Below are 15,586 nucleotides of genomic sequence, written 5' to 3' on the forward strand. Positions count from 1 at the left end.
GCATGCTGGGACCTTTCAGACCCCCTTTTTGAGATTGGCGGAGGTCCCAATAAACCCCCACGGATCATAAAGGAATTCCCTGACCTGTGGATAGGGAAGAACGTTATAAACCTGTCACATCGTTTTAAAGGATCTGCTGGTAATGTCATGGTCTTAAGATGTTTTGCAAAGTTAATGGCTTGATGGGTCACAGCTGTTTTTGCTGCACCAAGGCTGATCCGTGTATATAGGCTAAGAAAAAATAATGGGCTGTGTTTCTTAAAAAAATGCCCTTGTGTGAATTGGGAGTGAGTACATTACTTGTATTTATTTTCTTCATTCATTAAAACTATCTTAGTAAATCTTTACTACTCTTTTAAAAATGGTATCTTACAGCTTCATGTTGCAGCATGTTCTACATGGGAGTTATTGTATATGTACTTGCAGAACTAGATATATTAGAGGCTATCTGGTGGCTGCATGTTAAGTAGGCAAACAATAAATCGTGTAATTTTTTCTTCAGCATCTAGTTCCTTGCCTCCTCCCATTTTTGCAGGTTCTTTCTAGTATCCAAAAAGTTAAATAGCCAGTAATGAGTGGAAGAAATTTCTTCTGAGCCAAGGGACTGAGATCAAATCCTTACACTGGAGGACCTGATGCTTTAATGCAACGCAAACATGAATGTTAAAGTAGTCACTGCACTTCTTATCCTGGCTGCTACCACTATTTTAGCTTTGGATTCTGTACATTTGTTTGGATCCAAAACAAAATCTTGTAATTCTGGAAAGCAGAAAACATCTGACTTGAAGCACGATGACCAGAGCTTGGTGTTTGCAGACCTAACACCAGACGAACTTGCCCAAGTGGTGGACTACCTTAAGAACAGTATCAATGAGAACCTGGTGAACATCTCCACAGCTGACCCTTCTTCTAACTGCATATATTCTGTGGAACTATTGCCTCCCCGCAAACAAGATGCCTTATTGTACCTGGATAAAGGAGGACCCAAGCCCCGGAGAGAAGCAATGGCTGTTGTATATTTTGGAAGTCATTCTGAACCCGAAATTAAAGAGTATGTTGTGGGACCTCTACCAAATCCTACATACAAGAAGGATGTTACCTTTCAGAAATATAAAGGCAAACTGCCTTATCATCGTAGACCAGTCATTGACAGTGAGTACCATCAGATACGAAAGCACTTTCATCTCAAAGAGTTCCCCAAGGCAAAAAGTTTCCTTAAGGAAGTATTGGGCTATAATGAGTCGGACAGTGAATATTTTGCTGCTGTGACAAATGCTCCAAGAGGCTTTGCATCTGGACATAGAAAGACGTGGTTTGGTCTCTTCTTTAATGTTCAGGGCAGTGGATTTTTCTTGCATCCAACTGGGTTAGAACTTCTGATGAACCATGAGGACCTAAACTATAACAAGTGGACTGTAGAAAAGGTATTTTACAATGGTGAGTACTTTGAAAGCCTGTCTGAACTGCAGGAGAAATATAAAAAGGGACAATTGAAAGTAGTTAAGATGCAAAAGTCACATCTTCAGGACATTGCTTCTCTAAAGCCTCCAAAAAGTTCAGTTTCTGATATCCCTATGCAATATGAACCTCAAGGAGCTCGATACAGCGTCAGAAGCAACCAGGTGTTGTTCCAACATTGGAGCTTTGCATTTGGGGTTAATGTGAACAGAGGACTGAGGTTGTATGACATCAAGTTCAAGGGAGAAAGGGTAGTTTATGAGCTTAGCATCCAAGAAACTATAACTGTGTATGGATCCAATGCACCTTCTGGAATGTCAACAAGGTACATGGATGGACACTTTGGCATTGGTCGTTTTAGTTTCCAGTTGGTTCGTGGAATTGACTGTCCCTATTTTGCTACATTCGTAGATACCCATTACTTGCTTGACTCAGACAGCTCAGTCCTAAATAAGGGATCCATTTGCATCTTTGAACTCAATTCTGGCATTCCTTTGAGACGACACTTCTCAAGTCTTGGTTCTTCTTACTACGGTGGTCTAGCCAACACTGTTTTGATCATAAGAACAATTGCCGCCATTGGAAACTATGATTATGTGTTTGACTTCATGTTTTATCAAAATGGGGCTATTGAGTCGAAGGTTCATGCAACTGGATATATAAGTACATCTTTCTTCATGGATGGAGGGCTACAGCATGGACATAGAGTGGGGCCTCATACTCTGGGGACCATCCATTCACATTTTATAAACTATAAGGTGGACCTGGATGTTGGTGGTAAGTACACCTCTATAATAATCAACTTAACCTCTTAATTCTTCATCTTTATACAGTCAGTAGATATTTCACAGCACTTTGTAGTGGTCAAAAACACAGCAACTAATCTTAAACATAAAGTAGAATTCATTTACTGCAGTGTTTGCAACATCAGTGTTAAATTGCAGTAACTAGTTAGATGGTATCATTGTTGGATCTGAAGAACTAGTATGATTCAAGCCATAATTCATACCTGGGAAGTTGAGAACCTCATAAACTGAGCTAGGTTCACAGTCAATATTGAGAGTACTGATACTGGATGATTTCTTATGCATAGTACATGGATGTAGAGCAAACCAGCATTTAAGGATATGAAGAGATGCATTCTGTTACTGTGTCATACATAGGATTAGATGTACATAAAATGCTCATCATCAGTAACAGTGTTGAGCAAACCCAATCAGTAGATCCCTGTTTTGGGTCAAACTTTGCTAAAAATTCAGTTTGGCATAAACCTCAACCAAACTTTTAGCAAAGTTCTACCTGGAACAGGGTTCGATTGGTTCAGTTTCGTCAATACTAGTCCAGTTTACCAGCCTCTTTACCTTCTGTATCACCCTACTATTTGTAGTATGTAAGCTCGTTGGAGCAGGACCCTCACCCCTACTGTTTCCATCAACTGATTACTACATGTAACCATGGTTTTGTCTCTGTTCCCCATGTCTTGTAAGCGCTGAGGAATATGTTGGCGCTATATAAATAAAGATTATTATTATTACATTGTGCAGTGGCTAGGTTGGTACTGCAGGTTGAGTCCTATTTACTTCAATGGGACTCAGCCTACAGTACCAACCCAGGACACTACATAATGTATGAAGCTGTCTACTTCCTGCAGCAAAACAGTTAGAAGTGGGACAAACCCTTAAAGTCTAAGAAACGTGATATGTGTGTGAGGGCAATGATGGTTCAGAAGGAAAGTTACATTTCTTAGATGTACTTTCTATAATTTATCATTTATGATAGTGTGTGATATCTTATTAACCCGAGGTAAATATTTGGTTGCAGGAATAAATAATTCTCTGGTTGCTCTTGACATGGAGTTTGAAGATCTGAGCACTCCCTGGAATCCAGATTGGAAATTGGAGCAAACTAAGCTCACCAAAAAAGTTCTGGAGTCAGAGAACCAAGCAGCATTTCAGCAACATGACCCCATGCCTCGTTATATGCAGTTTGCCAGCAAACAGAAGAATAAGTGGAATCATGAGCGTTCCTATAGGATCCAGATGGTCACCTTTGCAGGAGATTATCTTCCCGAGAAGAGTACTATCCACAACTCCATGAACTGGGCTAAGTAAGTGCTATGTCTTGTAATGTCTTACAGCTTCTAGCATTTTCGAGGGATGTCTTATACTATCCTAGCAGGCGCCGTCCAGGCCCCTCCCACTTAAGGGGTTACTGGACATTTCTAACAAGTAGAGATAGTAGAAAGCAGAGAACTACAAATCCTGCAGAATGCATTATTATTTTTAATGTGAGTCCTGTCTGCCTAACCATAGGAACTGTGTTATGAGGTACGTGTAAAATGCTATATTTGTCATTTTTAGACACTGAAGCCGTGTCCAATTCAATGGAGGTACATTAGTACATTAGAGTACAGTCAGTGAATTGTTGTCTATTTTCATTATTTGTCCTCTGTGCCTTCAGTTGTGAAAAATGTGATTTTCTTGGTTTCCCGTGAGATATAAATATCACAATGAGACTCTCAGAATGACAGTTCCATAGGCAAAGTCGTCCAAGCTCTCTCTCTCACCCTCCATACTTAAACGCACACTCCTCATGTGAATAATTGAGGTTTCCAGCTTAAGCAGTAGACATCATACAGTTACATCTGAGTTCTCCAGCTCAAGCAGCAGTCATCATGCATAAACGCCTGAGGTCTCCGGCTCAAGCAGCGGACATCATAGATTCATGCCTGAGGTCTCCGGCTCAAGCAGTAGACATCATGCATTCACACTTGCGGTCTCTAGCTCAAGCAGTAGACATCATGCATTCATGCCTGAGGTCTCCAGCTCAAGCAGTAGACATCATGCATTCATGCCTGACGTCTCCAGCTCAAGCAGTAGACATCATGCATTCATGCCTGAGGTCTCCAGCTCAAGCAGTAGACATCATGCATTCATGCCTGTAGTCTCCAGCTCAAACAGTAGACATCATGCATTCACGCCTGAGGTCTCCAGCTCAAGCAGCAGACATCATGCATTCATGCCTGAGGTCTCCAGCTCAAGCAGCAGTCATTGTGCATTCACGTCTGAGGTCTCCAGCTCAAACAGTAGACATCATGCATTCATGCCTGAGGTCTCCAGCTGAAGCAGCAGACATCATGCATTCGCGCCTGAGGTCTCAAGCTCAAGCAGCAGTCATTGTGCATTCACGTCTGAGGTCTCCAGCTCAAGCAGTAGACATCATGGATTCAAGCCTGAGGTCTCCAGCTCAAGCAGCAGAAATCACACATCCATGCCAGCATCAGTTTTGTTGTGTTAAGAAAAGAGAACAATAGCTTTTTAATGGGTTAAGATAAGAAAACTTTCCACACCATGCTATCACAAGCTAAAACTTGCTCCATCAGTAACTACCCTGCACCATTTATAACGTTAGTGTTTTCTTTTGTGGCAGAGAGACTCTTGGCCCCCTCGGGCACCGGAGTCCAGATGCTCCCCATATAGCCAAGTCCCTGTTAGGGTTAACTGTGAAAGTGATTGACTTAGGTTTGCACCATTACAATATATTTTCTTGTACCTTCCAGATATAAGCTGGCTGTGACCAAACACAAGGAAGAAGAACAGACAAGCAGCAGCATTTATAACCAGAATGACCCGTGGACACCAACAGTTCAATTCTCTAAGTTTATTGACAATGAAAATATTAAAGATGAGGTGAGTTTTGGGAGAACCCGTAGCCTCGTCAGTGATCCTTGGTCACCTTATGATTGGTCTTCTGCAGGCTGATTTTAGAAAGCAGTATGGATGTTTAGCTCATCAACTTGATCAGGCAAAAACCACAATGTATTTTGAAAGAAATAGGAATGACACTTTTTTATCCTGATCAGACTGCATCCCATTGGTCCTCATACCTCACATAACTCAAATTGTGAACATTATCATTATTTCTTTTATAAGTGTCATTCACTTCAGGGCGCTTTACATAGGAATGAGATTTCATTAGATAAGTAAAGCAATAGTAAGCATGACTACATGACTGACAGACTGGTACAGAGGGAGAGAAGACTCTACCCTTAAGGGCTTACCATTTTTAAGAAAAGCAGAAGGTGACAGCAAGTGAGGGTAGACGCTGCTCATATGGTGGTGCGGTGGTAGCTGGGTTACTATAGGCTTTTCTGAGAGGTGGGTGTTCAGGTTGGTTTTGAAGGTGGAAGAGAGTTTGATTATTTGGGGAAGTGAATTTCAGAGTATGGAGAGCGCATGGAAAACGTCTTATGAGAACTGGAGATCACATATGAGGTGTAACTATAGGGGATGCAGGGGATGCGGTTGCATCTGAGCCCAGGAGCCTTAGGGGGGCCCATAAGGCCTGTCTTCTCCATATAGATATAATATCTAATAATTGTATACACTTGAGATGTTTTTGATTATTTTTACAACCTCTAAACTTCATAGTAGATGCTATTTAGTTATACAAAGTCCGTTTTACATGTCACTAAGAAAGTCAACACTTGGCCATTGGTATTAAGTAGAGTTGAGCGAACATACTCTGACGAGCTTGATGCTTGTTTGAGCATTAACATACTCGATGGTACTCGTTACTCGAATGAGCAAGCCGCGTTCGACCCTGCCCCAGTTTTTGGCTCCTTCCCGCTGTGACGTGCCTGTTTTGGCCCCTCCCTACGTCATTGGCAATTTTTTTCGCTGGCTGGCTGGCCTAGGGAAAAAAAAAAGGTCGGCACCCGGCGTCCCACATACAAAAGTGCTCGAGTCTCCCATTGTAGTCAATGGGGTTCATTACTTGAGTAGAGCTCTCGAATTTTACGAAAAGCTCGACTTGAATAACGCGGACTCGAGCATTTGGGTGCGCGCTCATCTCTAGTATTAAGTTCAATAACATCTGTTTTATTTATAGGATTTGGTGGCTTGGATAACAACTGGTTTCTTGCACATTCCTCATGCGGAGGACATTCCCAACACAGTGACAGCTGGAAATGGAGTTGGCTTCTACCTCAGACCTTACAACTTCTTCAATGAGGACCCTTCAATCTTTTCAGAAGACGCTGTGTATTTCCAGGCAGATGAAGATCTCACTTCATGTAGTGTCAATCCTCTAGCCTGTTTATCTCGAACTGCTTCATGTGCTCCTAAACCACCTCCTTTCACCTACAATGGGTTTGATAATGAATATATTAAAGTCTAGCAAACTTGACATGTCAGAGCTATAATGAGTTTTAATTTTTGAGGGTAATCTCTAAATTTATGAGACCAGATAAAAGTGTTAATAATGTCAATTCAGTAATATTATAATTTTTTTTGGCATTCTATTCCTGATTACATGGAAATCCCAGATTGCTAGATCCTTGTTAATCAGCTTTCAATAAAAGCCAGCCATTTACTGGTGGAGGAGGTGTAGTTAGCGGGGCCCCTCCATAATGTTAAATGTTTATCTCGTATTAATTGTATTGTCAGTGTAGCATATGTAGTATGCATTTGATATGTATTGCACCTCTGCAGCACTGAATGAGTTAACTTCTGGGTTATGTCTGAGAAATGTATCTTATTGTATGTTATGTGACTATATTTTATATATGTGTATGTAAGTAAGTCAGTCTGGGCTTGTCTTGCAAGAGTCTGGAAGTGAGAAGTCTGCAAGTGAGTGAGCCACACAGACACTTTCTGGTCTGTGTGGTAAAGAAAAGCTGAGAGATGCCCATCAGCTTGGCCTGGGCCCGCTTTACCCAGGATGTGCCATTGTCATTACTAGAACACAGAGAGAAAGCAGAAAAACACCTGAAGCGTGAGTGGTGACCGGTAGAGAGTTACTGGGAGCAGGATCACACAGATAACTAGGACTGTGGATTGTCTGGATTCCCCCGAGAGAGCCTCCCTGTCATACCACCGTCAAAGAGTGTCATTTATGCTGATTTACTGTTACTTTTTTGGAGTTGAAATAAACGCACATTACCGACCATTCCTGGTTTTGTTCAGAAACTTATCCCTGTGTGTGGAATACTTTATTACAACCTAAGGATTCACAGCAGAGGACAGATTGGTGGTGTTATGAGTGACAACAGACTTTCAGGTAACTGCTAGTTACCCTTTCCCTGTGACCTCCCCCAGCAGTAACTTGGACAGATTCCAGGCTATCCTCAGGGAACAAGATTAGAGATGAGCGAGTATACTCTCTAAGGCACATTACTCGAGCGAGTAGTGCCTTAGCCGAGTATCTCCCCACTCGTCTCTAAAGATTCGGGGGCCGGCGCCGGTGACAGGTGAGTTGCGGCAGGGAGTACAGATCTCCGTATACTGAGTTTTGTTTAGAATAACAATATTACCCCCTTTCATGGCACAGCCACCATCCCCACCCTTTAAAAAGAGGTATACCTAAGGGCCAGTTCCTGCATGTTCGCAGGAACTGTTCCTCAAAGGAGGATTTCACTGCGGAAAGCTCCAAACTGTCTATGAGATTTAGACAGAGAGGGTATCCGGCAGATCTGATTCATGACGCCTACCATTCTGCCATGGGAAAAGAAAGATCTGCATTATTACAACCTCGTAAAAAAACGGAATCAAACGTCATGCGTGTCATAGGCACCTATGACACTGGGGCAAATGTAGTGAGAGAAACCCTCAAGAAATTTTGGGATATACTCAAGGACGATGAGGACATACAAGACATTTTACCCATGACCCCAGCTATAACCTTCAGACGTGGGAAAAACTGAGAGATAGGTTGGTTAAAAGTCATCTAAAACCTTCTATCCTGGACTCTCTCTGGATGGGTAGGCACAACTTCAAAGGTACATTTCCGTGCTCCAATTGTGCAGCATGTCCCTTCATTAAAAAAAGTTCCACATTCTCCAGTGCAACAACATCACAACAGTACCAAAACCGTGAATTTATCAATTGTCGCACAATGAATGTAGTGTACCTAGCGACATGTACGTGTCCAAAGAACTATGTGGGCAAGACGCAACAACAGCTCCGTCGCAGAGTACTTGCCCACTTAGGGAACATTCGACGCAAAGAACCCACACCGGTAGCAACACATATGTGGGAAGCCCACGGGGGAGATGAATCTTGCATCTGTTTCCAAGGAATTGAAGTCATTCGTCCTGATGGACGCAGGGGAGACATCAATAAACTACTGTTGCAAAAAGAGACAGGATGGATTTACAGATTAGATTCTGTCAATCCACTAGGCCTCAATGAAAATATATCATTCAACTGTTTTATCTGAGCTTGTAGCAGGGAAGTGAATATCGGAAATATATTGAGACACCAGACTAACATACAAACACTAATAAATGACATATCATCTTGCATTCATCTTTATTTACTTTATTGTAAAAACAAAATGCATCTGGGGTGAGTTGTCACCTGCATCTCAAAGGATGATACAATTTTACCATTGAGATTCAATTTTGAGCATAATCTCGGGGTACCGTAATTTTCATATTAGGGATAAATATGTAACCGCGATCTATATAAGCCATTGAGGCCAAACCCCCATTTTTTGAGCCCTGGACTTGATATATTAACATCATTATCATTATCTAGAATATCAGATTAATGACAGTTTATTGGAAGGCATAGAATTAACATACCCCGGAGCATTTATATCTTTACATTTACCCTGAGTCATGGATATGAAGGGAGGACACGCCCCCCAAATCTAGACCGCTACTAAGGAGATACGCAACTACGCCCACAATCGCGGGACAGCCAATGACAAATAAGTGATCTCACATTGAAATCGTCATTACGCCTTAACGTCGCGGATTACGTATTCACATATCAGCAATGCCATTATGATTAGACGCAGAGCTCATTATGAGCACTGACGTCAATATGTAGACGCCGCCGTCCACATCATCACGCTCCTCACACGTGACGACGCACAGACTACGTCATCACGCCTGGAGCGCGTAGCTTGCTATGGGGACTGGGAGTGGCATCATCTCTTCACATAGACAGCGTCATGACGCCAGACACGTAGAATATCGTCATCACGCTTGAATTAGCGGCGCCATACCGACACACCCACAACATAGCGGCATAACAATAAACTCCTTTATCATGTAAGTTATGTGAGTATCCTTTATCCAACGGGATGGTCTAAACAACGCAGTATCCACTAGATTGTGGTGAAACCGATGTGAACATTACTAGAATTGATTATGCACTGCAATAGTCTGTAAGAAGACAGCACTAACATGCATCTATTAGTTGCCATGACAATAGGTCTGTGTATGAAGAGGGGTAGGCGTGTCATTATGTGTCATCAAGGAGACTGCTCAATGATTGGTATATAATTTGACACTCCCCTGATGGGAGGTACTCTCTGACCTCTATATAAACCACCTTGTCTGAACTCCTCACTATTGCTGTTAGCCCACCATCAGGGCTGACATGCTGCATCTCTGCTAATTTATTTTTCCTCACTATTGCTGTTAGCCCACCATCAGGGCTGACATGCTGCATCTCTGTTCATTTATTTTTCCTCACTATTGCTGTTAGCCCACCATCAGGGCTGACATGCTGCATCTCTGTTCATTTATTTTCTGATATCTGCTTTTAAACGCTGTCTCTTATCTTAGAAACAGAGGGTGAATAACCGATTGTGGGTTGTCACTATTGACTCCTGGGAGAAGGTTAGGTAGATGCATTAGATATCCAAGGAGAACAACTGCTCGTTGGATGCTACTACCTTCCCTGTAGTGAGTCATCAGTGAGGGATTAGCTCCTTAGAGGACAAGGCAGTGGAAACCATAGAGGGACGTATTAATATCGATTGGGGTTTCCCTACCTATAATAACAATACCCCTGAGGGTAACTCCCAAAAAGAAAATTTTTTTGTCCACGATTGTTTTTGTGGGAAGATGATACCAGCTAATCACTAACAAATCATTTTGAAACATACTAGCCGATTACTAACAAATACGTACGTGAGGGAGGTGCTTTGAACTTCGTACGACATTCTTGTTCTCCATAACCACTTGCCAGAAACTGATTCCTGGTACAACTACTGGCCCCTGAGGAGCCCCTGTGTGGTTGGGGGTGAAACGCGTAGGGAACTTATTAAACACTTGTTGCAGTCAAAAAATATATCATACAAATCGACACCACTGGTGTGTTTGTGGCCGGGAGGGCCTGTGAATTATTCAAAATTGCCACTCTACCTGAGGGCACGCGTAAAATATACGCACTATATTAGCTTGCTAGTAATTGGACACACTAGTTGTCCGAAATCTTCAATTGAGGAATTGATTTCTCTAAGTGAGACAGTATCCACTACATATATGTGTATGTTTGTTTGTCTATTTCATACTTTTTAAGTGAATAAATAAAAGTAAAATTTTAATTTTAAGCTTATTCGTTTGCACAGAAAGATGTACCGCTGATTAGCGAGCACTTTTATGCCCGCACAAACAAGTAAATCAGTCTGAACAAGTGTTTGCCCGTTCGTCAGCGAATCTTTGATCCCTTTAATCTCAGGCCTGATAATTGGCCCAAAAGATCAATATATGATGGAGATTCGCCACTGGTTTGATGTAAAACCTAAAGCACAAATGACTGTACCCTTATGAACATAGATAAGGACCCAATACAAGACATGCGCTGTTCCTTCTATGTAAAAGAACAAAAAGTGTAAGAAATTCTTGACGGCAGATTAAACGAAAAAGGGCAAATCACAAACTTGCAATTTTTGTGCAATGCGATTTTAACATTAGAACGTCCCATTGAATAAAAAAAAACGCAGTGATAGAAAAAAAGCCCGCTAGTGGCTAAAAGCCCTTACTTAGCAACCGAGGGGTGCAAGATACTTGGCCTGCAGGAATTGCCACTGATAACTGCAAGGACTGATGAACAGGCGGTTTTAGAAAAACTTTTCAGTATCTGCCTCTTCTGCTTTGGTTCACCTTCGAGACCTCCATACACTTTATAATTCAACAATCTGGTTCCTCAAATTGATCAATTTAATAGCTAAAGTACCAAGATTGCTAGTTATCCCCTATCCATAGAACAGGAGATAAGTTGCTGATCATGGGGATCTCACCGCTGAGACCTCTGCTGATCTCAAGAACAGTGATCCCGTGTCCCCCTCTGCCAGTCACTGCAGGGATACCCCCAAACCACCACCTCCTCCACAGTGACGTTGGGATGAATGAAGCGCTGGCAAAGCATGCGTGGTTTGCGTTCCATTCATTTCATTGTTGCTGATGGAAATACCCCAGCTCTTGTCCCTCTGGTATCTCAGCAGTCCCATTGAAAGTAAATGAAGCGCCAGTACTCCAAGGTTAAAGGGTTTCTGACACGAATAATGTTTTTATGCTTTAAGAGCCATTGTTCCCTGGTCTGCCTAATGGTCACAGGGAACCCACAATTTCTGGCTGTTAAAGCATAAAAACATAATACTTACCTTGTGTTCTGTTGCTGTTGTCATCAAGGGGTCATCTCCCAGCAGGCAGTCTTCTTCCTCCGACGAGCCAAAGATGGGCCGCCCCCCTCCGGGATTGCGCACATGCGCCATGGAGAGATGCCCTCTGACAGGAGTCAGGACGGGCCGTGTCTCCACTGTGCACGCGCTGAATCTCGGAGTTCAGCCAGGACGGACGGGCCACCCACAACAAGCACGGCTTGTGACTTGGTTGCTGTGGGCGGCCCGTCCGTTCACCTCGGAAGTGGCTAATGGACGGAGCAGAGCACGAAGCGGTCATTTTGACCACTCCTGCTCTGCTTCTAGAAGCCACAGAAGAAGATGCAGGACGGAGGGGATGTGCCTGGTGATCGGTCCTGGCCAGGCAAGGTGAGTAAATTTTTTATTTTTTCATCTCAGAACCCCTCTAACGGGGGTCTTAGCAGTGAGACCCTACTGTCCTGTGGATGGGGAATTACTTGAAATCTTGGTATAACCCCTTTAGGGAGAGCACCTAGATGGTGATTGTGTGATGCCTATCAGAAAAATCAATGAGAAGAATACCCTGTGTGTCCCTAAACACTGTTGTCATCCCCTTCTGTGTTGATCTGACAGACTTACATTTTTTTGGGACGTGAAGAACCACTATAGTGTCCTTGGAATGACTTACTGTACAGGTATGTCCATGTCTCATCCCCAGTGACCACATATTTGAAGAAGTCCTGTTCCTCAACTTCAAAGGCACCCAGGAGCTCTTTACAGACCCAATTCCTCTGACTGTCAAGTGGTTGGGAACCGACCTAGCCTTTGTGATACCCCCTCAAGTCTGTAATTATTGGTTCTGCAAAACCAAGTGACACATGCAATGTATCAGCAACGTCCTGAACTATACTGTGTCAGTCACCTTGAATCAATTCATCAACATGTTGTTTCTTCTCATCGTTGACTGATGTTGATGGACGGCCACTCCTAGTATAATTATCTGCAGTTTCAGTTTTTCCTGCTTTAAATTAATTCACCTAGCACCACCCATTGCTAATGTCTATCACAGTTTCCCATAATCCTTCTTTAGCTGATTTTGGATTTCCTTACGTGCACACACCTTTTTTCCAGAAAGACAGTGATAGCTCTTTGTTTTATCCTGCGATCCTTGATTCTAATCACTCAGTCTGAAAAAGAGAAGCGTACATTAGTAAAGGACACCTATATAAGTGGGATTTTTGAATTGTGTACAGTGTTGCCTTAGTTCCAATAGGCTAGCGGTAAATCTTTGTTCACATTGTATGAATTGTGCTCCATCAGTGAAACAAGGCAAAGTGCAGAACAGATGGCAATTTCCACCTCCACACAAGAGCGCATGTGCGGGATTTACATCTGCTCGAGGTAATGCTTACATCATAGAATCATGTGATGTAAATGGCAGACCAATATATGTGTCCACCTGCAACCGCGCATGCGACTAGGGTTCACTTAATCCCATGTTTGCAAGGCTCAATTATATACAAACGCAACCAAACATGTATGTATAGAGTCCCATTCAAACCACTCAAGGCAGCATGTGGGTACAACAATAAGAGTAGCAATAACATTTGTAAGAACGCGCACACCACTTCAACCCAAGTATTAGGGGTATGAGAGTAAGTCAATCCCGCATATGGGCTCTTCTGTTGCGCTAGCCGGGATACATTGCTGCCTTACTATTTGTGAACGGGTGTCCATGGGGTCTGTCTAGAGATATTACGAGATTTGGGGAACCTTGCACATGCATATAACAGTAATTGACTGTCTATTTCAATCATGCAGCAGAATGTATAGGCAGGCACAGTCAATATGGAGGACGCCAGCAGACGATTTAACGAGTTCAATGCATACAGCGGTGATGGTAATTATCTCTTGGGACCTTATCTATAGGTAATTGTAGCATGTATGGGGTTAAATTAACCTTTGTTGAAAGCGATTATGCATACAGCTGTATACCTGTAATGACACTGAGAGACACAGCTGATAGTGATTAGGTTGGTATGGACTTTTTTGTAAATTATATATGTCATGTGTGTCTTGGAGCTGAGCTTGATAAAGACTAGAGATGAGCGAGCACCAAAATGCTCGGGTGCTCGTTACTCGGGATGAAATTTTCGCGATGCTCGAGGGTTCGTTTCGAGTAACGAACCCCATTGAAGTCAATGGGCGACCCGAGCATTTTTGTATATCGCCGATGCTCGCTAAGGTTTTCATTTGTGAAAATCTGGGCAATTCAAGAAAGTGATGGGAACGACACAGCAACGGATAGGGCAGGCGAGGGGCTACATGGTGGGCTGCATCTCAAGTTCACAGGTCCCACTATTAAGCCACAATAGCGGCAAGAGTGCCCCCCCCCCCCACTGTCAGCATAAAGATCGTTCTCCTCTGCCATAGCTGTAACAGCTGTGGCAGAGAAGAACGATGTTAGCCCATTGAATTCAATGGAGCCGGCAATACAGCAGGTTCCACTGAAAGCAATGGGCTGCCGGCGTGCGCGGGATGAATTGTCGGGAAGGGCTTAAATATATAAGCCCTTCCCTGCAATTCATCCAGAAATGTGTTACAATAAAAATATATACCGGCGTATAAGGCGACGGGGCGTATAAGACGACCCCCCAACTGTCACCTTATACGCCGGGAATACAGCGGAGCAAAGAATAAAAATCATTACTCACTTCTCCTGGTGTTCTGCGGCGCTGCTGCAGGCTGTCGCTCCCTCCTGGTCCCCGGCAGAGCATTGCTTTCTCTACGAAGGGCTTTAACTTGCACATCGTGAACACAACTGTCTAGATGATCCCAAAAGAGTTCAAGTGGATTGCAATCAGGTCTCTGGGGGGCTCAAACCATGTTCTTCCACCTGTTGTCATTCTTTTGACTGGAGATGCTTTGTGCTAAAACAGAGGGTATGTTTTGTGTTATCTTACTGTAATAAGAAACCATGACCAATAAGACGAATGCTACTGTCAGGTTGTGCTGCGTGGATCTGTTGCTCTACAGGGTTCCAGGAGTACACCTACAGTTAGGGCCAGAAATATTTGGACAGTAACACAATTTTCGCGAGTTGGGCTCTGCATGCCACCGCATGAAGCCTCTACAACAGAATTCAAGTGCAGATTGTAACGTTTAATTTAAAGGGTTGAACAAAAATATCTGATAGAAAATGTAGGAATTGTACACATTTCTTTACAAACACTCCACATTTTAGGAGCTCAAAAGTAATTGGACAAATAAACATAACCCAAACAAAATATTTTTTTTTCAATATTTTGTTGCGAATCCTTTGGAGACAATCACTGCCTTAAGTCTGGAACCCATGGACATCACCAAACGCTGGGTTTCCTCCTTCTTAATGCTTTGCCAGGCCTTTACAGCCGCAGCCTTCAGGTCTTGCTTGTTTGTGGATCTTTCCGTCTGAAGTCTGGATTTGAGCAAGTGAAATGCATGCTCAATTGGGTCTAAGATCTGGTGATTGACTTGGCCATTGCAGAATGTTCCACTTTTTTGCACTCATGAACTCCTGGGTAGCTTTGGCTGTATGCTTGGGGTCATTGTCCATCTGTACTGTGAAGCGCCATCCGATCAACTTTGCAGCATTTGGCTGAATCTGGGCTGAAAGTATATCCCGGTACACTTCAGAATTCATCCGGCTACTCTTGTCTGCTGTTATGTCATCAATAAACACAAGTGACCCAGTGCCATTGAAAGCCAT

At 42.9% G+C, this 15,586-nt stretch overlaps 1 protein-coding gene across 1 annotated transcript; it reads left to right on the top strand.

The window, feature by feature from the left end:
- The first annotated feature begins 541 nt into the window (after positions 1 to 541).
- On the top strand, positions 542 to 7,431 carry LOC136587641 (amine oxidase [copper-containing] 3-like). Its single transcript, XM_066586348.1, has 4 exons — positions 542 to 2,235; positions 3,280 to 3,565; positions 5,018 to 5,147; positions 6,349 to 7,431. Exons 1-4 carry the CDS (start codon positions 657 to 659, stop codon positions 6,634 to 6,636), a joined length of 2,283 nt encoding a protein of 760 aa, XP_066442445.1. The 5' UTR covers positions 542 to 656; the 3' UTR covers positions 6,637 to 7,431.
- The last annotated feature ends 8,155 nt before the right edge of the window (positions 7,432 to 15,586 follow it).

Source organism: Eleutherodactylus coqui, chromosome 13 (genome assembly GCF_035609145.1).
Source record: "Eleutherodactylus coqui strain aEleCoq1 chromosome 13, aEleCoq1.hap1, whole genome shotgun sequence".
Lineage (NCBI taxonomy): Eukaryota > Metazoa > Chordata > Amphibia > Anura > Eleutherodactylidae > Eleutherodactylus > Eleutherodactylus coqui.

Excerpts from the sequence above, each read along its gene's own strand:
- LOC136587641 (XM_066586348.1), top strand. The coding sequence starts at position 657 with ATGAATGTTAAAGTAGTCACTGCACTTCTTATCCTGGCTGCTACCACT. Across the intron at positions 2,236-3,279 it reads GGTGGACCTGGATGTTGGTG|GAATAAATAATTCTCTGGTT; the intron begins GTAAGTACACCT and ends ATTTGGTTGCAG. Across the intron at positions 3,566-5,017 it reads AACTCCATGAACTGGGCTAA|ATATAAGCTGGCTGTGACCA; the intron begins GTAAGTGCTATG and ends TGTACCTTCCAG.